The 24127-nt window shown below is 40.4% G+C and overlaps 3 protein-coding genes across 4 annotated transcripts; all 3 read right to left on the reverse strand.

Moving 5' to 3' along the window:
* Nucleotides 1–3611: 3611 nt before the first annotated feature.
* morf4l1 (mortality factor 4 like 1) lies at nt 3612–7487 on the reverse strand. Its single transcript, XM_028430957.1, has 12 exons — nt 7355–7487; nt 6506–6552; nt 6361–6428; nt 6181–6267; nt 5979–6056; nt 5870–5895; nt 5685–5776; nt 5405–5506; nt 5221–5309; nt 4947–5119; nt 4196–4280; nt 3612–4107 (listed from the first exon to the last, which is right to left on the reverse strand). The coding sequence occupies exons 1-12, from the start codon at nt 7392–7394 to the stop codon at nt 4023–4025; spliced, it is 972 nt and encodes a 323-aa protein (XP_028286758.1). The 5' UTR covers nt 7395–7487; the 3' UTR covers nt 3612–4022.
* Nucleotides 7488–7749: 262 nt separating this feature from the next.
* On the reverse strand, nt 7750–16991 carry pias1b (protein inhibitor of activated STAT, 1b). 2 transcript variants are annotated; one of them, XM_028431762.1, is made up of 14 exons: nt 16952–16991; nt 14735–15167; nt 14495–14579; nt 14230–14277; nt 13540–13630; nt 13239–13373; nt 13032–13137; nt 12530–12603; nt 12245–12405; nt 11729–11862; nt 11471–11636; nt 11229–11368; nt 10683–10720; nt 7750–10138 (listed from the first exon to the last, which is right to left on the reverse strand). In XM_028431762.1, the coding sequence occupies exons 1-14, from the start codon at nt 16973–16975 to the stop codon at nt 9791–9793; spliced, it is 1983 nt and encodes a 660-aa protein (XP_028287563.1). In that variant the 5' UTR covers nt 16976–16991; the 3' UTR covers nt 7750–9790. The 2 variants fall into 2 exon arrangements, with proteins under 2 accessions (XP_028287563.1, XP_028287562.1); XM_028431761.1 differs by having other exon boundaries at nt 7751–10138; nt 11471–11651.
* Nucleotides 16992–17795: 804 nt separating this feature from the next.
* On the reverse strand, nt 17796–23362 carry skor1b (SKI family transcriptional corepressor 1b). The gene is made up of 8 exons (XM_028431345.1): nt 23205–23362; nt 21144–22879; nt 20758–20851; nt 20561–20668; nt 20377–20436; nt 19824–19898; nt 18595–18669; nt 17796–18274 (listed from the first exon to the last, which is right to left on the reverse strand). Exons 2-8 carry the CDS (start codon nt 22860–22862, stop codon nt 18177–18179), a joined length of 2229 nt encoding a protein of 742 aa, XP_028287146.1. The 5' UTR covers nt 22863–22879; nt 23205–23362; the 3' UTR covers nt 17796–18176.
* Nucleotides 23363–24127: the final 765 nt, after the last annotated feature.

Raw genomic sequence — 24127 nt, forward strand, 5'->3', positions numbered from 1 at the left:
TTAAAGGTGCAGCCAGCCTCACTTGTAACCCTGCTTGTAAAGTAATATGGCAGTTCACTATATGTGTGCTTTTTGTATGATCATCACACATGCTATAAACCCAGAGTGCAAATTGAGTAAAGGCCTCAACAGGCTCTGAAGAATCCACAATTTCTTAGACTCCCACTGAGCGGAGATACTGCACACAAAAACCACTACTACGCCACATTGAAAACAGATGGATCAAATAGTCCTTCCCCTTCATTTGGACCGCTCTCTGTTATTGGAAAGAATCTCAGCAAGAATTACCGAATCTGGCCGCCTTTCAGGAAAACAAATGGACACAGATGTAGTTTTCCATTTTACAGGCTGTTTATGTCTTGCAAATTCCTTCTCCAGAAGAGCGGGATAGCTTCTTTCATGTTTTAATGGCTCGGAGTGACCGCAGCCCTTTGTGGCAAACGTTCTTTTCCAATACTAATGACATACAGTCACACAAGAGCCTGGCAGCAGTGTGCTACTGAGGCTGCCTGCCCATTGTGTAATTAGTCTACCACTAAGTCCTAGTCTGGGGAAACATTCACAACCACATTAAACACTGACAGTCTTTCACCTCTGAGAGCTTAAAACAGATGGATACGCTCTGGAGGAGTAATGCGGGGCGCAAATGGCTTTCATCAGTCAGTTAAACTGATAACATTTGTTGTGTAGAAGGGGGTGTCCTTCCATTCTGCTGTCCCTGCAGGAGTTTGTCTTGAGTTTACAGTCTGGAAGGATGGGATGATAATCTTTTTATTGGCATTACATCTCCACAGTAAGCTAATCGTTGTCTGTGACTAGTTCCTGTCAGAAGAAAAATGGCTTTGGAAAAAATATCAAAGATGTCAGCAGGGTTAGTAACAACACCCCACAAAAACACCACAGCATCCTGCTGGCCAGGATGGCCAGATGCAAAACAGTACAGCTTCATACACAGTTTAATGTAATCCTGCCACCTGGTGGCTCTCATGCAACATTACAGCATATCAAAGTGGTGGCAAAAGTAGTGAAGCAAAACATCGAGCATTATTATCATGTTAATGACCTTAGCAAATGATCAAATTATCAATAAATGATTTTATCACACACCACATCTTACCTGTAAGAGATGCTGTGAGGGAACAACCTCTAAAAAAACACACAAAAACGATGGACACAACTAAAACCTGCAGCTACATTCAGACATTCACTATAGTAGAGGTAGTGGAGGAGAAAAACAGAGCTAAAATAATTTAACATCATAAATAAAACTCACACTTTCTCACCTTGTAAATTGTCAAGCATGGCTGGGTCTGATCATGGGTGGTTCTGACATCACATCACATTGCGCATTATACATTTGAAATCAAAGTACTATATTTAAAAAAGAAGTATAATGTACTGTACTTTCCCTAACTTGTCCTGATAGGTAAAACACACACCACACCACACATAGCTGTTAAAGTATTCTTTTAAATCCTCCCTGTGATGATCCCTTCAGGGCAATGAACTCAGAACATTTCTGATCCAAGCAGACCTGTCTGAAGTGTCTCCTTTGGTCATGAACAGACACATGAGAAGGAAAACCTGCTGAAACCATCACCCAGAGGTGAGCCAAGCCTCATTAGTGGTGGCCAGATCCAGCATGTGCACCTCTCATCTATCAGGTAATGACAGCAGTCAAGCCGCTGGCCACCTCGGTCACATGAAAGCCCTCACACTAGACCAAACCTCCAGGTGACCCGGTCTCTAACACGGACTGTAAAGTGTTAATCTCAGCAATGTGAGTGAAGCCAAGCGAAGGAGCACTGAAGTGTCTCCCTGAGCGGATCTGCAGAGAAGTCCTGTGTGCGTGTCAGTCTTTCTGAAGGGCTGTTAAAAGCCATCAGGGCGCTGTGATCCGAGAGCTCACTGCAGTGAAAACACATATGGTCCTGTTTAAGGCTGGGGGAAATTGGATTAAAGAAATTCTTCTTGAAACTGCTCTGAATTGTTCTTGCCATAATAACCACAAGCAGTTGACAGATGAGACCACAAATCAGCCTGAAACTAATATTTAGCTTCTCTTTTTCTTGTCAAGTCAGTCACAACAGTGGAAAAGAAGCTGTCTGGAGGGGATTGTGCTGCTGAACACATTCTAGCATTGGGAGGTGGAAGTAAGAAGGCGCTCTGGCCTGGCTTCAAAAGAATATTATGTTTCTTTCTTCAGAAAAACTGCAGCACATGCTTTCCATCACCAGGAGACTCAGATCTGAAGAGCTCACCTTGTTTTTAACCATCGGAGCAATAAAATGAAGACAGGTGTCTGTGTTACCCCACTTAGTCTGAAATGATTTTTTAAGTGGAGTATTATGAGCTTTACAGCTCAGGGCCCAGACTGCTGCTTTAAGTGTTTAAATTAAACCCATCTGTCCAATTCAGGCTAAGTAAGTCATAACTTTAAATTCATTTAAATAAGGAAAGAATCTTGGCTGCAGTTGCTAAGCGGTGATTATCTGAAATAAAGCAGGTGGTATGCTAACACTCAAACACCCCTGATTAACTGAACACAGTGGACAGAGACGGCACACAGGCAGATCATTTAGAAGACTAATCAAAAACTCATTAATCCCAGCAAAGGAAAAAAAGTGTTTTTATAGTACAGGTGTTGCTAACAATTTGGTTATATGCAATACGTCATGACATTTTTCAAACATGCACAAAACCATGACCCTGAAACTGCAGCCGCTAACTGGAATTCAACCAACAATAACTGGACCATTTACACCTGTGATTTGTCTGCTGTGACATGTCAAAATATATTCTGTCCTCCAGCACAGCAGAGCAACTCTTTTCCCTCAGGTTAGTCTTTTCCTCTCATTAATTATCTTAATTACCTTAATTACCTTTAAGAAGCAGCAGCAAAACAGGACCGCAACACAGTCACTCTCTCTGGGTTCACATTAGTCCTGCCCACCAGCCTCACAGCTGGTCCTCATACAGCACACCTGAGATTCAACAACACGAATAAACAAGCTAAATGTGACATGAAAAGAATACTATCATAGATTTAAATTGACTTAATCACAGAAAAGAATGTGATTTTTTTTTCTCAAATATATATATATAAAAATCTGAAATAGATATATAAAATAATATTAAATAAAATAAAATATATACTATATACTTTTTAGGCATTTGAGGCATTCATCCATCCATCTTCTATTAACCTGCTTAATAGAAGAGCCTATCCCATCTATCTATGGGTGAGAGGCAGGGTAAACCCTGGACAGGTCACCAGTCCATCCCAGGGCAACATACACATACAAACAAACTTAGATCATTCTTTGTTCAAATCACAAGCTGTTGTTTCTGCATGAACACAATTCATTCAAAAATTGGACCTTTAAATAAATACTCAGTTCTTGCAAGATTAAATTACAATAAATTATTCGGCCCTGGAATGTGTGACCTGTGTAACCCAGTAATCTGGGACTCACACTAATAATGTTTTTCTAGGATGTTTATGAAAAGGAAATCCCAAAAGGCTACACCAGCATGTAACCAGCAACAACAGCGAAAAGGAATTCTGGTCTCCTTTACCATTGCCTGCAAAACAAAGATGGATGAACCGCTGAAGAGTGAAAGACTTTTATTAGAAAATGATGACAGCCTACAAGACAAATTTAGCCAGCATCTGAATCAAAACAAAACAATCATGATGAAATCCTTTTTCTAAGATCTTGGTGGATATCGGACAAAAAAAAAAGTAAAAAAAAATAAAAAGTGGTACTTAAAAACATACCAATACAGGAAGAGCGTAGTCAGCAGCTTTCCACATGAAAGAAAATGAACTAGTCCTGGGATTTGTGTGACATCTTGCTTTGATTCTTCCTCAAAAAAAAAACAAAAAAAAAACCCCCAACAGATCTTGCACAATCCGATCTCCAAAGGCGTCTCGTGAAATCACATCCTTTCAACTGGTAAGAAGGTTGTCTCCGAACCTCCTCACACTAAAGCTACAGATCCTGGAATAAAAGAAAACCTTAAACGGCCTTGCGGTGGTACTCTGGAGGGGCAACTTCATAGTCGCTTGCATTGAAGAGCGATGCAGAGTTCTTTACAAGATACCTGAAATAAAGCAACACGTATTTTTTATTTATCTTTTCTGCCGTGTGATTAAACCCTGAGAGCCTTACTGAATGACATGAATACTCACTTGAGAAAGTCTTGTAGATAACTGAGCAGCAAAGCAAGGCTCTTCTCATCCAGGGGAGTATACGCCAACATGGCTCCGATTCTCACTTTCAAAAGCAAACAATAACAAGAATTTAATGGATCAAATGATCACTGGTGTCCTTTTCACTTATAAAAGGCTTTTTAAACACTTCAGCATTTCCACGTCACTGATCTCCCATTACAGGTATTTCAAGAGTGTAAAGCGAAGACAAAGATGGACGCTGCTAAGAGGCTCTCTTATTTCTATGAGCACCTTGGCTTGATAATGGCAGGAAGATTTTCTTTTTATGCACAAGAAGATAATTTAACAAGGAGTTAAAGGGTCATTGAAACCTAACATCACCATTTTAAAGTCATGTTACTAGCTAAAAAACATTCGCCTGGTGTCTGAGGAAACTTAATGTGCCAGATGCGTCTAAGGGTGTCATCCTTGGAAACTGTTTGGAAAAGGTAGATACTAATAACAAAATATTTGGACAAAAGTGTTTGTCAAGTCAAAAATAAAGTTCTCAGTCATATAGCTTCTCTACCTCACACCTACAAACGTTTTAGAGAGACACGTGGTTCATGGTTCCTGCAGTCACCTGCCAACCTGTTTCCTTCCAAAACAATGTAAATTCAAATAGTATCTCAGTCAGAATGAAAATCACATCTGTCTGCCTGCGTTTGTTTCTTTTCCAACACTCATCAACATAAGCCTTTACAGCACAGTGTTATTGTGTGAAATTTACCGAAGAGTCTGAGTAGGTGAGGGGCACCGTAGATCTGAGACATAGAGGTGTCTGGATGGTTGGCCAGGATGTCTGCGTACTGAGGCCTTTCAAATTTATAGAGAAGTTGCGTCCCCAGCATAACATTGAAATATTCCCGGATACCGGCGACCACCTCGTTTACAGCAAACTCCCTGAGCAGAGAAGAGGAAAACTTATCTCTCGTGTGAAATAAATATTTATTTGAAACTGCACAATGCCTTCATAAGAGAAAATAAAAAGCAGGAATCTTTACTTGCTGTCAGAGTTTCCTCTTGATTTTTTGTAGTTTGCATAATCATCAAGAACTGCGTCAACATTCTTTTTGGCTGGTAGGTGGAAAAGCTGCAGACAGAACAGAAGAAACAGAAATAAACAACTTTGGAAAAGTGAGAATGTTAATGTACCAGTATGTTAAAATATTAATGAAACTTCCTAACCTGTTTTTGCCTTGTAATCAGGTCCCAGTCATCCACAAGCCAAGGTTTCAGCTCCTCTGGGATTTTCACTTTAACCTCCACTCTATTTATAAAGGTCTCCTCCTGAGCAGCCAGAGACAGTTAGGAAATTTTTCACTTTCACTGTAATGTTGACACAATTAATGCAAACACTAAACCATCTCTCAGCTACTTTCAGTGGAGCTGAGTATTGTCTGAATTGTCAACGCATGCGAATCTCTACTAAAAGTGACTCAGCAGATATGGACTGTATTGGACTCACACTCTCCACAGTTGGATCCACTCGTGCCCTCTTCTTTCGTGGAGGGTGGGTTGGGTCTCCTCCTGAACTCGTCCCTTCTCCTGCTCCAGGAGCTACACAGACACAAAATGTTTGCATGAGCTTTAAGGACTGACAGTTTGAAAAGACAGTAACAGTTATGTAATCACACAACATGAAATACTTACTTTTCTGTTTGTTCTTTTTGTTTTTTCTACAAAAGAAAAAAAATGTTTTAATGAGTTTGACAGATTATACGAAAGCTGGTGGGAAGAAAATCATGCGTCACACACTTACACATCGTTTTTCTGCGGTGCAGCAGGTATTTTCTTATTTGGCGCGGCACCCCTCATTCTTCCTTCTACATAATGGTCTCTACATTCAGCAAACAACTTCAGTTAATAAAAGCACATAATGTCGACTAAAGACAGTCGACCTTGTTCACCACACTGAATTTTTAACATACTAGTAAAATGTAAATAAAAAAGACTGGACTTACTGATTAGCCCTCTGAAGCTCTTTCTGTTTTTGCAGATTACTGTCCACATACTTAAGTACTCTGCTTTCAGGAACCCATTCGTCCCAGCTAGAAGATAAAGCACCAAAAGAATTGAAGCATTTGTGAAACCTTAGCTGTACAGATCATTCTGCTCTTGACGGAGCTGAGTCCAAAACTTACTTCTTATTCCACCCACTGTAATGAATAAAGTATTTGATCTGTTTATCCTTGATGTTTATTTTAACACACTGCAAAGAGAGACGGGTGTTACAAAACATATAACACAGCAGAGGGTCACACGGTCAGAAAGACAGGCAGAGCCTACCTTAGCTTCGTAGAGCAACGGCCCATGAAAACACAGCACTCTTTCACCTGAACAGAGTTTTGGTCAGTTAAAATCAGCATGCAAGTAGGCCGTGTACATTACAACAAAACTATGTGGGCAACTAATCTATTTAGAGAAAATAATAATACATAGGCTTGTTATTTTTACTTTTAACATATAAATGTCTAAATGCTACACAAATTAAGAGACAGAAAGCTCAGGTTAAAGAAGAGCTTTACACAGGTCAGACTCTTGTAACAAGAAAACGAACTAAATTACCTCAAGGCTTGTTCACTACATTTTTTTTGCTTCCTTTTCCCTTTAAGTTGTATTTTTCGACAACATCTTGGATCATGTTTGACTTGGATTTCTGAGCACTTCACACATTTTTAACCAAAGTGTACAGAAATCAGTGTATTGAAAAATCAGCATGTAGTCAAAGAATACTGATTAGTATACTGATACTGATTAGCGTTACAGTGAAGCTAGTACTAAGCTAACAGTTAGCTCAGTGAGGTGAGCGGTAAGATCCAGCGCTAACGCTGCATGAATGGAGATGCTGATGTTAGACAGCTGGAACATCTCTAAACTTTATTTTAAACAATTATGTTGCCGACATGGTATTTTGCTGTAGACACAAAACTGAACATGTGCCCAATAGGCTAATAAATCTGACCAAGACCCGTTATATATTCACAGCAACAACAATGAAAGCTAGTACCGCTAGCTGTTTGGCGGTGGCGGGTTTGTTTCGCTCAATAGCTAGCTGGCATTTTGGACATTTACGACGGCTTCTGCAGTTTGCGCCACATCCTCATCAGTTAGAAGTGGGAACAGACAACTTGTTACCTTCTTGAAATTTAGGTTTCGGGTCCTGTTTCGGCGCCATTCACAGATTAAACTATCAAAATATGGGAAAAATCGCCAGCTCCCATTCCAGTCTGCAACGGCGCCGCTCTCTAAAAACGTCATGACCGACGCGATGACGCAAAATGAGCGCGACTAGACAAGATTCACCGGAATCACCTGTCAACAAACCAACACAAGAGGGGAAGGCTAAAAAAGATCTCTTCTGTTTGTAGTGATTATATTTCTGTTTCTGTAAATGAACAACGTGATTAAGTAAAAGCAGCCTAGATTGACAAACTGTTGGGTTTATTGTCATTATTAGAAACTGTTGTAAGAAAATAATACATTATACATTGGCAGGTCAGTATTGGGGTCTCCTATAGGTTCATAAGCTGATGCTGTGAATCTTTCAACACTTCTGATGTATGTTATGATGGTTTTAACAGAATTGGATAAAACTAACAAAATATTGCAATGCAACCTAAAAAGCTTTTGCGTGTTAAAATAGTATGTTTTATATGAGGGTGTCCACACACAAAACAAGGTTAGTCATCATACTGTTAATAATTTAGTACCCTAATTCTAGGGCAGGCAGACCTCCCCTAGCATTGCTGGATGATGACAGAGAAGATGATTTTCACCTGGGGGAACTGTGGCGGACACTCCTACCACGTCAAGCTTCACCCTTGATGTTTCCAGGATCATTTCCAGTGTATCAAAGGGTCACCTGGAGTTGACTCAGGACTATCTTCAGACCAACTACAATGAAGCACTTTCTTGTATGGGTTTAATTCTTACAAATATCAACCAGCACAGTAGACCTTGTAGCCGTTCAAAATGATCAAAGCTTCTATGGAGTTACTGACATCATCTGATAGCAAAACAGACAGAAACATAAAATGTTACAATGCATGTCAAGCAACAATGACATCTTTAAATAGCATTAATTATATAATTACAAAAGAAATATCACATACAGTGACAGCAATGCATATTCACGAATCAAACAAATGCTGAAAATATATATGATAATAAATAATCCTAATTGTAAGCACAAGTCATAAGAAATAAGGGGAGGGGAGGCATCCATGATAACTTCAATGGTTTTCAACTTCTGGGCCAAAATGCATGTTGTGATTCACTCAAAGACTAAGCTATCACAGTTATCTTAAAGGCTGTGGCAAATACACTAAACACCAAAAAAGGCTATGCTTCCTGTGGACTCACAGAGCAGTGTAGCACTCATACAGGTGAGCTTTTAGGTAATTTGCAGACGTGTAAAGCTGAGAACAACTCCGAAGTTTGAACCTAAGCGCTCCACATAGACTTTTTATGTGAAAAAGTTGCTTAAATCAAACAAATGCATCAATTGTAATTAATCTGCTTTCACTTAAGTGAATAGTTTTGTCTTAGACTTCTCATGGACCAGAAACTAGCCTTGTCTTAAAAATAGAGTCGAAATTTCTCTACATCGTCACTTCTCTGTAGTTTTCTGCCTGTTTTTCTAAAGAGTAATGCAAAATAAGAACAGCTACGCTTTCAAAGAAAAATACACAGTATTGCAATTCTTAGATGTATATAAAGGTCCAACTGTAGGTGCTTGCTGGACCAGTGCCCTTCATTCACACACTGAAAAAGCCTCATCTTACAATACTGACTTACTCCCAAATTGTATTTTAGGTACAGTCTGAACAATAAAATACTGTTCATATTTGATTTGACTGAAGGAAGCGAGGAGGAATATAGTGCAGTTATGACAACAGAAGGATCTAGCATCTGCCTTTGCATTTCTAGTGGCAACAGTTCTAGAGGCATGAGGAATGCTTCTTTTAAAAAACAGCACACATCCAACATAACTTACATTATAAATAATTCCTTAAAAATAACAACCACAGCATGAATATCTTAAAGAAAAACAAAATCTACAGTGATGGCAAACATGGCCAGATCGTTCTGCTGTCAAAACATTTTGACAGAAATGGTGCTATTTAGAAAATAAAGAAAGTGTTACACATTTTCCTGTTTTGCTGTGACTCGCCTTTTGTACATCTATAACAATGCCCATTTTCTTTATATTCTAAATCTCATGATCCATAAGGTGTCACCTCATTGGGTTCTGTGCATGTACTGTATACTGAAATAATGCCATTGACATAAAACATTGAAACAAAACTGTAAAAACCAGGTACAAAAGGTACAATATAATCAAAGGACCACATGAGGAGGTGTGAAAAAGTCTTCAGTATTCACAGAAAAATATTAACTGAAGTAACTCACCGGACAAGAAGCGTCCTAAGTTTATATACATATGATAAGTAAAATTGAAAATAGATTTTCCTCTCTGTACATAGCACTGTATTCTTTCATTTTCTGCTTCCTTATTTACAAAGAACTCCCATCCTCGAGGTCTCCCTTGTCTTTCAGTTCTGTGTGCATCTAGTCAAGAGAGATTACATCAGATATGGAGCCATAAATGGCAGCTGCTGCTGCTGCAGCTTCCACCGACGACCTTGACAATCCTGAAATGGCATGGCTGTCCCGATCTCTGTCTCGTTCTCTGTCTTTGTCGCGGTCCCGCAGACTGCTGGAAGACACCAAACTGCTGGTGCTGCCACTGTTGCTGCCTCCATTGGTGGCTACCAGTGTGCTGCTCCCAGGTGTGCCTGGCTGCTCCCGTAACAACTGAGAGGAGCCATACGGCAGGAAACGGTTGAGGAGCAGGTCGTGGTCCTCTGTGGTAGAAGCTGAGGCAGCTGCTGCTGCAGCCATCACCATGTTATAATGCTAACAGGAAGGAGGATACAAACTGTTATTGCACAGCAATATGAAGCAGCCCATTAGCCATAGCATGAATGATAAGATGAAACATCATAATACTAATAATAACCAGTAACTGAGCCAGGAAAATAGGACACTTTTACACATTTACAATTTTAACACAGTATTAGAGGGGTAGTAGAACAGTGGAGAGTTGTGGATAATAGTATAATATAATAGCATAAATTGATCAATTTGAAGCGTATTTTCTATTATTAGTCTAGTAAAGGTGCTTTGGCTGTGTCTTATAACCTTTTTGAGCCCCTAAAAACATATATGCAGAAAAAAACACAGACGGCTGTTTGATTGTTTCTGATAAGAAATAACAAATATCAAATACCAATCACCAACAATAATTAATCCAACCAAACAAAAATTAATAACTTAAGCAACCTTTGGCCTATCACTATATGACTCAGTAATCTCAGAGGCACATGTAACAGGTACAACCAGGCCAAGTTAATGTTTACACATTTTCTACAGAAACTCTGTAAAACTCATGACAAAGTACCTGATTGTCACCTTGGAGGAAGGAGAAGAAATTCAGGTCTGCAAGAAAAACAAGAAAACTCAAGTTATGTCACAGTTGATACTGAAACATCTGTGTTCAATGTAGGTTTGGGCGAAGGAACAAAGTGCATGTTGATTTTTTTTTACTTGACTTCTTTCCCTCCTTAAACATTCTACTTAGTAATAAAAACATAAAGAGTAATTAAACCAGCATTAAGAGGCTACATTATGCACAGTCTGTGCAGTAATTTCACATGTGATTATTAAAAATGAAGCTGTATTTCCAATGGTCATGGTCAGATTGACTTGTGCAGGTTCATTATTTACATAATTTTCATTCAGAGGATGAATGTGTAGGTGTCCATGATCTGACTTTTCAAATAGTGTGTACAAACTCTTCACTCAGTTTCATACGTGCAGGCATGAATGTGTTGCAGTTGTCAATGAGTGGAATGGCAATTAAAACAACATATCGTTCAACCCTGCAGAGGAAATTCATAATGCCTCTTTGCATACATACTGGCAGGTCGTCATTTATCAGTTATACCTGGCAGGTCACTAGTTGTGTGATAATAGTGGCGGTAGTCCTGGATAAGAGGTGGTGGAGGAGGAATGTAACTGGTCTCAACAGGTGGCATGCTGGGAGCTCTGCTCACAGGTGAGACCTGGGTGTGCAGGTTCAGTACTCTGAGAGGAAGCAACACCACATGAATTAAAAAAAAACAACCAGATATAGACATGACAACCTTCTAGTCATCACACTTTGTGACTTGTGGTTTTGAGACTTACCCTTTGTTTGGTGGTGGAGAGACAGGTGACAGAGAGGGACACGCCCTTTTAAGAGGCGGCTCATCATCATCTACTTCATCCTCTGAGGAGCTATCCAGTGTCAGATCAATCACATCGACCTTCTTGCAGTTGTCGTTAGATGATCCCCGTTTTTGCTCATGCGATTCTGTATGAGACAAATCTATAAGGAAACCACAAAAATCACACATCACACTGGAAATGAAGGTTTACCAATCTGAATTTGACAGCCACACACACCGTTTTCTACACCATTGTAGGATGCAGACACCTCCTGCACCTCTTTCTTTGACCTCATAGGGGCCCAGTTCCCATCTTCTTTAAACTGGATTTCATCACAGTCAGAACAGCTATTTAAGATTTCCATGAACAACCTGTGAAAACATAATTTTACAACACTGAAGAATCACATTCAGAAATAATGCTAATATGGTGTAAGTATCTTAAACAACTGATACAAAGAAATCTTAGTCCCTTTCAAGGCATTCAGATGATAATCACCACTTTATAAAATAATAAAACAAAACACAAATTTCAAAGGTCTCCAAACATGTTTTAAATATTTGATTTTTAAGGAACCCCAAAGGTTTTTCAGCATTTTATTTTTAAACCGGGAGTTTGGTTACATAAAAATATTAAATATTTCTGTTTATGAAATGGTCAGAAACAACAGGAAACTGCACAGATTCCTCTCAAAGAAGGACCAAAAGGATCACCATGTTAACCGGGTTATATTGAGAAATCACTCGTGCTTACCCATCAATAATAAGGTGTTCATACGGTGCCTTCTTGTCACAGACTGGACACACCCAGGTCGGCTTCTTCTCATTCATTTGGATATAAAGCGTAGCATCGAAGCACTGCAGGTGTGAGCATGTGATTGCTCGACAAGGGATTGTCAGCCTCATCTTCCCAAGCTTTAACACAAAGGCCAAGGAACGCACATGTCACTACACTGTAAATTCATTTACTGTTACTTAATTAGCTGATGAATTCACTACCAACTGTAAATTAAGCAGGATAGTGGCAGATGCTACTTACAGGACACAGGAGAGACACTCGTAGACTGGTGGTAGCGATCTCACTTTCTGGATCAGCTGTTAATTTTTCTTTAACTGTGAAGGGGAAAAAAGAAAAACACATTTTATATATGTATTACATGTAAATTATGTTACTGTTAAAATATGTTACAGTTTGTAGCCTGTTCCTTTGATTACACATTAATAGTAACCTTTGGTGAAACACAAGAAATTCAACTTATACAGAGAGAAACATTAGTCCAGCGTTACTGTGGATCTCCAAATACAATAAACAATCCAAGCGTAGTAAGAAAGGTATGCTTGGTTGAACAGCTGCTGGCCTTATTGAAAAGAGGGAACAAAGCAGGTTTTCCAGCTGAGGACGTTTCAGTTCATTTTTAGGCCCTATGCTTAGAACTTCCATTCTGCTGTCACCATGTGGTTACAATAATGCACAGGATGAGGTACTACATGAAAGAAGTTGTTCCGTGTGATGATTCTATGTATTCACAGTAGTGACTTACTCAGGGCTCTTGAGTGGTCAGGGTTCCTAATTCCTTTGGCCCGTAGTCTTTGCAACAACACTGCAGACGACTGCTGTCTTACCAGGTACACAGCCATGGAAAAACTCTACAAAAAGAACAAGTAATGAGCAATATCACACTGATGGCTTTATGTTCCGCTAACAGCTTCAGAGACAGATGTGTGATATTTTGAGAAAACCTTCGTACCCTCCCGATTTCTGAAGTCCACGATACCACAATTGTGTTGGGAACTGTGGTGGACAGTCGGACAAGAGATGTTATGTTAATGGGGCGGCTGGGCCTTTTTGGTTCTACTCCATTTTTGGTGGGAGGAAGATATCCCTGCAGGAAAAACACAAAAGAAATCAGAAATGACAGCAGGTGACAGTCAGTTCAGACAACTGAGGGACTGTCACTGTGACCGATATAAAAGTAAAAATGTTTAAGTGGATCTGTTCAGAGTTCACTGATGACATGACAGCACAAACTAAAGACTGTTTGGACTCACCGGGAGATTACAGGGCTTGCCATTCACTTTCACACACAGATTGGGGGGGAAATGATCCTCCTGAGGACAGCTTGTCTCTGACAAACAAAATCTGAAAAGGAATTACATAGATGATAAGATAAAATGCTGAAGGACAAATGACAGAAGCTATTTGTTACTGGTAAGTTACCACAGTCAGAATAGGTTGGCTTGCTTGCTTATTTTACCATTTCAGTTGTGTCAAGTACATCCATCTCCATCTAAGATATAGGAGAGCACTTCTTTAAGGATGTCATTTGTCACTTTTATGTCATTTAGGTTTTTGTTTTCAAGTTTTCCATAATCCCAAGAACAAAAAGGGGAAACATAGCCCCCACATCTTTCATTTTCCGGAACTTGTCCTTATAGTAACTCATATAATGTCCTAACTTTGTAACATTGCCCCTGTCATGTTTCATATCTGAAAGCTAGGAGATATGTATTATTAAAGTTAAGCTTTATTTATTTAACTTCTTAACTCTGAAAGACTCAAAGAACATTTCTAAAAAAAATGCAGTTTTTAGATAATTGACAATTGACCAGAATTCGGGTGGCGCTGCTATTTCTGATGCTGCGTATAGGAAAGCAGCTAAAAACCAACCAACTACTCACTCATATACCTGGTGCTTTCGTTTAAAACAGATGCTTAAAAGAAATGTATGTTACACATACCGTAACTGAACTTGAACGGCAAAGTCACATTTGGTCCCGGATATGTCCCTGAGGAATACAAGGAGACACCAGATCAGGCTGGTTAGACCAGTACAGTGTAATAACAAGTCAATTTACTCTGATTTCTGTGTCAGATAACAGCAGCCTTTTAAATCCTGCAGGCAGTAGAGAGTAAAGGGTGTAACAGTGACAACGCTTTCACCGTTTTAGTTTTTCTCATCTGTTTGGCAGCTAAAGACACGCACCAGAGAGCTTCCTTACTTACATGGAGCTGCTGATCTGTTGAACTTGCTGTGGTGTTAATGCAAAGGCATAACATGCTTCCTGGAACCGCTGACTGTTGTCTGAAGCTATGCAAAAGAAACAAGAGAGTCAGACAGGAAACCAACAGTTATTCAACTCAATTGAGTGTGGCTCTAACAAGGTGCAGATACTTCTGGTCACAATGCTGCCAGCACAAGGAGAGGCAGTCACTGCACTCATAGCTGGGCAGCTGGGGACTTACCAAGGCTTGTTGGCTTAATGAGCTCATCCAGCACATCATAGAATGGTAATCTCTGGAGCTTGACATCTGGGTGTACAGGGTGCAGGACAGAGGGGAGGTGAGGCAGACTCAGCTCATGCTTAGGCCCAAGTAAAGAAACAGGCAGCAGCGGCGATGGGGAACCATGGCTGTCAAATCCCAGCTGTGCAAGGCCAGTGGGCAAGCTGGATGCAGAATGAACACCAGGAAGAGCTAGGTCCACAGGCGAAACCATTTTAGTTGGGAAGCGCCGTCTGTAGAGCTCTTTGATCTTCATCTGCACAGCAGGACTGCAACCAGCCTTGAGTAGGTGGAGAGCTTTGGTCAAAAGTTCATGTTTCCGTCCATGCTTATTCCGTCCTGCATACCCCAACAACACTTGGAGCTCAGAAACTCGAAGGCTCATTACCATTTGCTGGTGGAAGATGAAAAGTGGGAAAATGGTCTATTACCACAGGAAAAACACATCTTCCTAGCCCAATATAAAAGAAACAACTTTTCTAACTTTTTACATCAGACATGAAGAGACAGGTATGTGTTTAAACTTTAAATCCCTCACAAACTTGCAGACCATCTACAACTTTTACATTTCTGAAATGCTTGGAACATGAATATCCACGTCATGTGTTAAGAATTTATCTTGCTGAAATTATCCTGTTCTATGTGAACATTAAAGACTTGATTATACAGTATATTTAATAAAAACCACCCACTCTGAAATAACTTTGGCAAGCATAGTCTGTTTGTCAGAAGTAGAACCGCACATTTCTTTTTCTCTTCAGAGCCATCATAAAGTGTCAGCACATGCTGCAAATGAGAAAACAGGGTGTGGACACTATAATAATGTTATCTATTAAAAATAATGAAATCCAATTCACCAAACACATTTCTTGACACGGCATCCGTTGTCTTGGCGATTTTAAAAATATCAGAAACATCTTACGACAAAATACTCTCACAATCTCAGGACACACAGGTTTATTTTATGATCTCAGCTGGATAAATATGCTATAGTGTATTGAAAATAAAGAAATCCCACATTCCTTTGACACTCAGAGAGCATGAGAACATAACATTTTGGTGCCCATGAGGACACCGTTATAACTTTAAATCATTAGGGCCATTATTGTAATATTCTGATTAGGTTACATTTTACAGACCCTCATGATCTCTCTTTGTGATCTGTTGTGTCTACATATGAATAACTGTGGTTATATCAGAAACATGGTATGGTACACAAATTAAGCTGTGTCTACATTTAGGATAAATTCTGAAACTAATTTTAAATCAATGAACTGCAAATGCTTTCAGTAGCAAAACTCATGCTGGGAATAAAAGGGCCTCTGATATCCATAGTAGATAATCCATAATAGGACTAAGTTAAATGTCATTATTACCATACACAACTACAAAGTTTATTGTTCAGAAACAATACAGTTTCTCTCACTGACAGTGGCAAAGCAGAGGTGTCACCACTGCAGATATTGATTCAGCATTTGTGCAGATCATTAGGAAAATGTAAACTGTAATGTTCACAACTGAGTGTATTATTATTGACTAATTACCGACATTAAAAAGAAGAACTTGGAAGGACACAGCACAGATTTAGCTGGCACAAACAAGCTAATACCGCCTGTGGGATGCTGGTTTAGTTTGTTGTTTATTGTTATTACTTAATGTTGACTGCCTGGACCTAAATTACGATCGTGTGTAACGTTACAACTAACGTAAATGGTGAATACATTTCGCGTACAACCATCATATGTCAGAAGAAAGGCAAAATCAAGTTAACCTGTGCTTGGATTCCAGGGAATAGACACATCCCATTTTTGACAGACACAACAGTCCACACAGTGAGTTACTAATAACGTAAAGTGGCTAATACCACACTAGCGCTAGGCATAACACGCTGGCAGGATTGTGGTTTTCGTTTCTATCTGATATCTGGCCTTAACTGCAGGTGAGCCGCAGAGACAGCCTAACGGAACGTCGGCAACAATAACAAAGCTAATGCTATCGAGTTAGCCAGTCGGCTAACAGTTTGTCTGGTCTGTTTTGCGCTGCCATTTTGTCATTAAATGCTTTTATAACTGCACTCTTCGGTCTCTACTGTCAAGTATCATCAGTGCTACAACTTGAAATTTAAATCGTAATGTGTGAGACGTCTATTTGTCAAGCTAATGTTAGGTCTCGCTTTACCTTCAGTTCCGCACTCTCCGCCATCTTGTTACATTGGATGCCCATGCGCAAAGGCCATCCTCAAGGGACAGCAGATTCAAAATTATGTGGTCCTTCATTCTTCGCAGAACAACAGCAGGGGGCGCTGCTGCAGCACAGAAAACGGCAGGCCGAATATAAATAAATACAGACCTGAAGTCCCATTGCAACTGTTGGACGCATTTTATTCTGCGGTTGTAAAAGTACACAATAGGCTATAAATAAGACTGAAAAGTGGAGTAGGACTGAGAATTGATTTCTTCAATTTGATTTAGCCCATATCTAAAAGATGACACTTTTTATGATTGTTATTTAATCATTAAAATCATCAGTTATTTATCTTTCTAAGCGCAAATTCAAACATTTGTAGATGAGAATTTTGAAGTTTTTAATATTTTTTATCATTTAAGAATGAAACATTTGAACATTGTCTAATTAATTAATTTGAATATGCTTATAAATGTGACTGGCTGTTTACGTGTAGTCCAGGCGAATGTGTAACATGTCTGATGAGCGCAGTGAGCGTAAGAATCCAGACCTCTTTTAATAAAATGATTTATTCATTAACGATGAAAACAAATATTACATGGACAAATAGGCTACTCTTAATAGAATATGTCGCTACTTACAGGGTCTCAGATGCACTACATTTTCAGCCAACTATCTTGTGTATTTGTCAGGGCTTCAGGAACAAATATGCATGGTCTGAGCGCTACAAACAGGCCTATCCCAATGCAGGGTTTTACGGTAATTCCCCATCACTCGTTTAAAGTGCATAGCATCCAAAATAAGCTGTACATGGCCCGCAGAGAAGACACAGCAAAAAGAAGAGGGAGTGGGCTTATTTACATTACTGGGAGGATAAGGAGCAATGAACTGGCTATAGTCAAAGCTGCTACTGTTGACAACGGAAATAAAGGAGATTAACCCACCGTTACAAGATACAAACATCGTCATTGCACTTTGCCACAAATTATAATATAATTAATGGTTTAATTTAAGCAAAACAATTTCACCAAGATGGCTACATAAAAGAGATGAGAGTGGAGATCACTTTTTAAAACATATTACAAGTAATTACAGTTCGTTCTACTTTCAGTTGATCCCCCGCGGAGGGTTTTTGTTCCCCCCCTCCACTGTCCCACATGTTTTTGGTGTTTGACAGAAGCTGCAGATGTGTCCTTTGTTTCTGTCCAATAAATATGATTCATGGTGGCAGCAGAGGGGATTTGAAGGAGCAGGATCCGGTGCAGTGGCGAGGAGTTAACATCTTACAGGAGAAATGGTGTAAAGCGTCGTGAGCTTCTGAGGAAAAGGAGATGGAACAATCAATAGTGTACGAGATTAAACTGTCTGTTTACTTTGGTGCGTCAAGCGTGTAACACAAGTATGAATTAATCCTGCAAGACGTTTTAACAATCGTTCTCTTTGCTGCTTAAAGTGCAAAAGAAGAAGAAGAGTTGAGGCCCAACCAGCTCTCTTAAACCTTGATAAGGAATGTCTTTATCATTTTCAGCAATTATCATTAACAGACACACACTGTACATATTTACTTAAGCAAATACTTCCTAAAAGAAATCCAAACTTTGGCCTGCATGTCTGCTCCTCTGCTTTATGTCTCTCACCTCTGACGATGTGAAGCTGCTGAACCATCTCCTCCCTGTAAGAAAGTTCCCTTTTCATCTGATCCTGAAAATTGTCTGAGGGGGAAAAGGAGCTTTAAATCAGTGATGTGGCAGATTAGTTCCTGTTAAAAACAAAGCACCACTTCCATCAGTGAGACTTTATACTTCTAATGACAATACAGTGTAGCTAATGCAGGCTGACACTGTGCTAAATCACATGGACCTCAACAAACAAAAGACACAGTGTACTAGACTTAAACCTCACTCTCCCCTGTAAACCTTGACGTTTATGTGCCGTGATGACACCTCTTTGTAGGACACAGGTCGGACGGTTGACCGGCCTATAGAGGGCGCACTTCTCAAAGAAGACTTACATAAAAGACTCAAACATGTCGTCCTGGGGAAATATAATTAAATGAAGGTTTTATTGTGGATATATAGAATTGGTATTTTACAATTATTTGTAAATACTTATAAAAGTATAAAGATTAAATAAAGAGTAGCTTTTTATATCATTTAAGTTCTATAAGATCTATAAGGGGCATTTACAAGCACTGCTTTGTATTTAACCAACACCCAGCATCATGGATGCTTTACAGTGACTTTATAGTTCTGAATCATTTTTCTTTGACATGACTGAAAAGGTTAAAATGTTAGACAATGTGCAACACCTCGTGCTGAGATGTTTTATTATACAAGTATAGGGCTGTGTTCAAACACTGATGAAAACAATCTGATTTATATGTTCTTCAGGTGTTTTGAAATTTAGATTCACAGCACAAACTACATTTTAACACATATCAAGTGATTCTGAACCTGTAATCTAATAAGAGATACCCAAAGCAGAGATGAGACAGAAGTTTTCTTCCTTCCATGGATGCAGTTTCATTTCCAGAATTTTGTTCTTTAAAAATCCAAATTTGGAGTTTAGTGTCCTAGTTGTAAGGCATGCAGTGCAGATGGAAATGTTCAGTAAGATTTTTCATTAAATTACAAATATTATATATAAAAATATGTTTTTTAATGATCATTATTTTCCTGTTTTAAATTAATTGGCAGCATATTCGACTCGAGCACATACTGAAGGGGATTTGGTCATTTTATGAAAGTTCTGATCTGACCTGAACAGGAAGAACTCTACGTTTGAAGCCTGTCTTTATATGAAATCACTGCATGTCAATAAAAAGCCAGATTAGTGGGAAAAGCACTGCTGTAGAAATGTACCTTACCTTTCAAGTTTTGGAATTCACGTTCCAGTTTTTTCCTCAGCTCAACTTGCTCCAACAGCTGCTTCTGGAGCTCCTCTGAAAACAGACAGAATGAAGGATGTTGGAGAAGTAAAAAAAGATATAAAGAAAGATATATATATATATATATATATATATATATATATATATATATATATATATATACACATACAGAGCTTTTCATTAGCTTCCATCTACGACACTTTGCTTTTTAATGACATTTACAGTCAGAATTAAGAGCAGGTCTTCCTGGGCCTGTAATTAATAATCTTTTCTTTTGTAGTAAGGGAAAAAGGAGCAAAAAAAAAGGGAAAGCAAATAGATTGTTATGTATTATAAAGAAATAGTTTCAGCCTTTGACTGTAAATGTGAGGCTAATTGAAGGTTAGTTTACGATGTTTTTTAAATTTTTTTAAACATAATAATAATAATAATAATAATAATAATAATAATAATAATAATAATAATAATAATAATAATAATAATAATAACAACAATAATAATAATACTTTCTGACAGTGGGGCGCCGTCTTACCTTTTTCAAGACTTCCAGCGTCTCTTTGTGCTGGCGGAGCTCTGACCTGCGCGTCCTCGCCTGAATACACACAAAATAAATTTTAATTTTTCTGTCTGCATGAACAGTAGACCCGCATGTCATGTAACAGAGTTTATATCACAGAAACAGACTGTTTTTTCCTGCTGACCTCGCACTGACTCACCTTCGTCCGGCTCCCGCGGCTGGCTCTCGTCGCTGCTTTGTTCATTAAAAGATTTCGTTTCGATCTCCTCCACTGTAGAGGAAGGCTCTTCCTTACTTGCACTCTCATCTTAAGAGAAAATAAATCGATGTAATATTTGTCTCCCTCTTTTTTGCCGCTATACGTTTTAAACAAAAGCAGAAAAAAAGAAGTCTAACCATGTCTTGTAAGTATTCCAGTCTGGTAATTGGCGGGTCTGAACTGATAGGGACTGCTCCTTTGTTGCAGATCACTCCTCTCCGGTGTGTAAACCTACAGAAGGAAGAATCACCACCTCTTTGAGCTTTGGTCAAAAATAATTACGACAAAATAGACTATAATAATTACTCTATGTTCAAATGCAATATTTTATTTCAGTGATTGGTGTATGGTTTTTCTGGATGATGTCATTTTAGATGTGGACATTGTTTGCTGTTACATTGTTCTTTTAAAACACATTTATCTGCTTTAAAGTACACACTGGCCATCAAAAGAAATCCATAACTTCAGGAGGATATTAGAAGCTTGTACTGTCGCCAGTGTTTCTCAGTTATAAGTCACTCACTTCGGTAAAAGACGCAGCTATGTGGGTCTCTGATAACTGCTTGCTCTGCAGTTCCCTGTCAGAGGACTGGGCCATGTGCAGGCTCATTTTCTGGGACTCCACCACACTGCTCTCCTGCGTGCCTTTGGAGTCTGAGTCGTTTGGTGAAACGGTGTGTGTCAAACCGGGGGGAGTCCGACGACACACCGAGGACACAGGCCGGGAGTCCTCTTCCTCCGGTGTTTTGTTTGTCTCCACGTCTACGTCCGGGTCGCCCTCGCTGTCCACACATGGGGACATGGAGCGGTAGCTTGAGCTTTCACTTAGAAAATCAGGGGATAAATAACCGGTGCGACACCCATTATAAGCGGCCCTGTTGCCATACAGCTTAGCGATGCAGTCAGCGTCTTTAATAACGGGCCTGAATGCAGAGACGTAGCTGATTTTCCGGGGCGCCAGGGACAAGCCCTCCGCAGGCCTCCCCTCGTCCCCTGACTTGTCATCTTCGTTACGCATAGACTGAGTGCTGGAGCATCGGTCGTTATCAACCATGCTGTCTTTTGAGGTGTTGGTGCTCCGGTCACTGTTCTCAGAGATGTCCATGTCAGTCTGCCTGGGAGGACACAGCAGCTCTGTTGGGGGCTTGTGAGGAGTCTGTGGGTACGGGGGCGTGGGCAGCGCGCCTGCCGCAGGCCAGAACATGGGGAAGGAGTGATAGGCGCTGTCCTTGGTACCAGGCCACAGGACGCCAGGGAGGGCGGCTTTGCTTTGCTCGCCCATCATGCCGTCATCTTTCTTCTGGCACAGGCCGAAAGCTGGAAACCCGTACGGATGAGGAAAAAGCGGCGGTGGGATCTTTTGCAGCATCCCAAATCCTTTACTGGGCACCGGGATGACTGGATAGCTGCGGGTGCTCGTCATGGCACCCCGGTTGTCCTCGCAGCTGAGGATCTTTGCAGGTATCTCGGGTGAGTCTCGGGGACGGCTGGGACCTTGTGACTTTAAGGGAGAGCTGGACTGTGACCCACAACCTGGCAGCGTCCTTTTTCTACTGCCTCCGTTGAACATGGCCTTCACATCTTCCCACGCGTGTAATACATCTGTCTGAGGGGATTTTTCTGTTAATTTCAGATGTCTCCTCCATGAGTTAAAATTAGCTGCATCTGGCTGGGTGTACTTGGACTCTGGCGTGCGATGTGAGTGAAATATGAATTTATTTGGAGAGAAATACATGTTACAGTAGGAGCACTTGATACACTTGGCCCTGGAGCTGTTGTATCTGGCCGGGATGAAACTGCCTCGGCTCCCCCAGGCGCATTCGTGGGACACATCGAAGGCAAAATTTTCTGGAAGTTTGGGTGGCGCGTGAGCTCCAAGAAACGATTTACAAAGTCTCTCGGCCTCTCGTTTAGTGATCATCCCGCAGCGCCTGGAGGAGATTGGCATAGCCCCGGCTCTCCGCAGAATCTCCAGCTGGACAGGGGTGCACTGGACGCAGGTGATCCCCAGCGCTACACGCCGGTTGTGTATCTCGTTGTAGCTGTAATTCTTCAATAAGGTGTTGGATATCTGTGCAAGGCAAAGTCTCTCCTGGCCATCTATCACCAAAGACACGATGGGTATTCCGTATAGCACCGTCTCCCCGACTTGGTTGGGTTTTAAGTCGGAGCTCGGGTAGGAAAGTTCTTGTTTGGAGCTTGGCGAGGATCTTGAGTCTCGCCCCGCAGGTATGGAGTCCATTCTTGGAGGCCTGTAAGCTGTGAGTGAAAGAACAAGTAAGTCAAAGGAATATAGTCTCAATATAAGCTTTTATAATGAGCCTGTTTGGTTTGGTAACAAATTAGCTGCAGACCTTTGTTTTGTACTTGTTTTACGAGGTCAAAAGAAAATTCACAGTTTTGGCTCACACTCCATGCACAACCTCCTCTTAATTATTCATTTTATTTGCGTAAAAGCTTGAACCCATGTATAAACAGAATTATCCGAAGGTTCTACCTGAATGTCCTGATAATTGTAAGAACCTCTGCGCACAAAGCGTTAAAATACTGCTTTAAACTGCGGAAATCTGTTTCCATTACTCACCTTTTACGTCCGTGCAGCTCCCCTCCGTCGTGACTGACAAAGCTGTGATGAAGTGAATCTCGGCGCGATCAGAAGTCACTGTGTTGGAGGACGTAACAGTGTTTGCTTTAGGAGTGGGACGCAGTTGTCCGTGCAGCACCACCTCCCTCCCGCTCGCTGTCCTCCTGTCTCTCTGCTGCGCTCTGGCTGTGCGCGGATGGTTTGTGTTGCGCCACCAGCAGCAGCAGTGTCCACATGGCAGGCAGACTGAAGCACGGCCCCCCTCTCCACGACGACGACGACGACGACAGCAATCAAGTGACGGCAAAACTTAGAGCAAGGCACTCCCACTCACACAGGCAGTCTGCATTAAGTATGGATCCATGACCAATGGAGATGGTTTGATCTGAGTGTTTGGTCTTATAGCAGCCTGAAGGTCTGTGAGGGTGTGGTGACTACAAAACGAGTGAACATTGTAATATAATGTATGTAATGTAATATAATGTAATGTAAAGGAGTTCGAATTTGTATTTTTTTAATATTCTAAAAGAAAAAAAAATTCATTATTCTTTACCATATCGTAATGAATTTAATTAATTCTTTTGCACTTTCCTGTTGAAAACGCGCTGTTATTGACATTATGCATGCAGGAGGCTGCAGAGGGATTTGGCATTCCGCTAAAAAAACAGCAGGAACCCATTGACACATTGTTGTGCGCGTGGAGTCCGCAAATGAAAACGGCGCGCAGGCCTTCGTCATGTGCTGGGTTCCCACGGATTCACCAAGCTTTCTGGCCTATACACGCGCTGTGACAATAAGCAGCTGCTCCAAAGGTCACTGTCTATGATCTTTTTTTGTTTTTATTAAGACGGCGACGGACACTTAACTCTTAGTCAGTAAACGGTGTGGGTTAATCATTTTCATCTGGCACACGCGCAGCGACA

This window comes from Parambassis ranga, chromosome 19, assembly GCF_900634625.1.
Source record: "Parambassis ranga chromosome 19, fParRan2.1, whole genome shotgun sequence".
Classification (NCBI taxonomy): domain Eukaryota; kingdom Metazoa; phylum Chordata; class Actinopteri; family Ambassidae; genus Parambassis; species Parambassis ranga.

What these genes read in the sequence shown, in the direction of transcription:
- morf4l1 (XM_028430957.1), bottom strand. Translation starts at nt 7,394, where the DNA reads ATGGCGCCGAAACAGGACCCGAAACCTAAATTTCAAGAAG. An exon ending in GCACCGCAGAAAAACGATGT is followed by an intron (nt 5,896 to 5,978) that starts GTAAGTGTGTGA and finishes TTTCTTTTGTAG; the next exon opens with AAAAAACAAAAAGAACAAAC. An exon ending in CAAAAAGAACAAACAGAAAA is followed by an intron (nt 5,777 to 5,869) that starts GTAAGTATTTCA and finishes GTGTCTGTGTAG; the next exon opens with CTCCTGGAGCAGGAGAAGGG.
- pias1b (XM_028431761.1), bottom strand. Translation starts at nt 16,975, where the DNA reads ATGGCGGAGAGTGCGGAACTGAAG. An exon ending in CATTAAGCCAACAAGCCTTG is followed by an intron (nt 14,580 to 14,734) that starts GTAAGTCCCCAG and finishes TCTTTTGCATAG; the next exon opens with CTTCAGACAACAGTCAGCGG. An exon ending in CACAACTAGTGACCTGCCAG is followed by an intron (nt 10,721 to 11,228) that starts GTATAACTGATA and finishes TTTTTCTTGCAG; the next exon opens with ACCTGAATTTCTTCTCCTTC.
- skor1b (XM_028431345.1), bottom strand. Translation starts at nt 22,862, where the DNA reads ATGGACTCCATACCTGCGGGGCGAGACTCAAGATCCTCGCCAAGCTCC. An exon ending in GCCGCGGGAGCCGGACGAAG is followed by an intron (nt 20,437 to 20,560) that starts GTGAGTCAGTGC and finishes GTGTGTATTCAG; the next exon opens with GCGAGGACGCGCAGGTCAGA. An exon ending in CGCTGGAAGTCTTGAAAAAG is followed by an intron (nt 19,899 to 20,376) that starts GTAAGACGGCGC and finishes GTCTGTTTTCAG; the next exon opens with AGGAGCTCCAGAAGCAGCTG.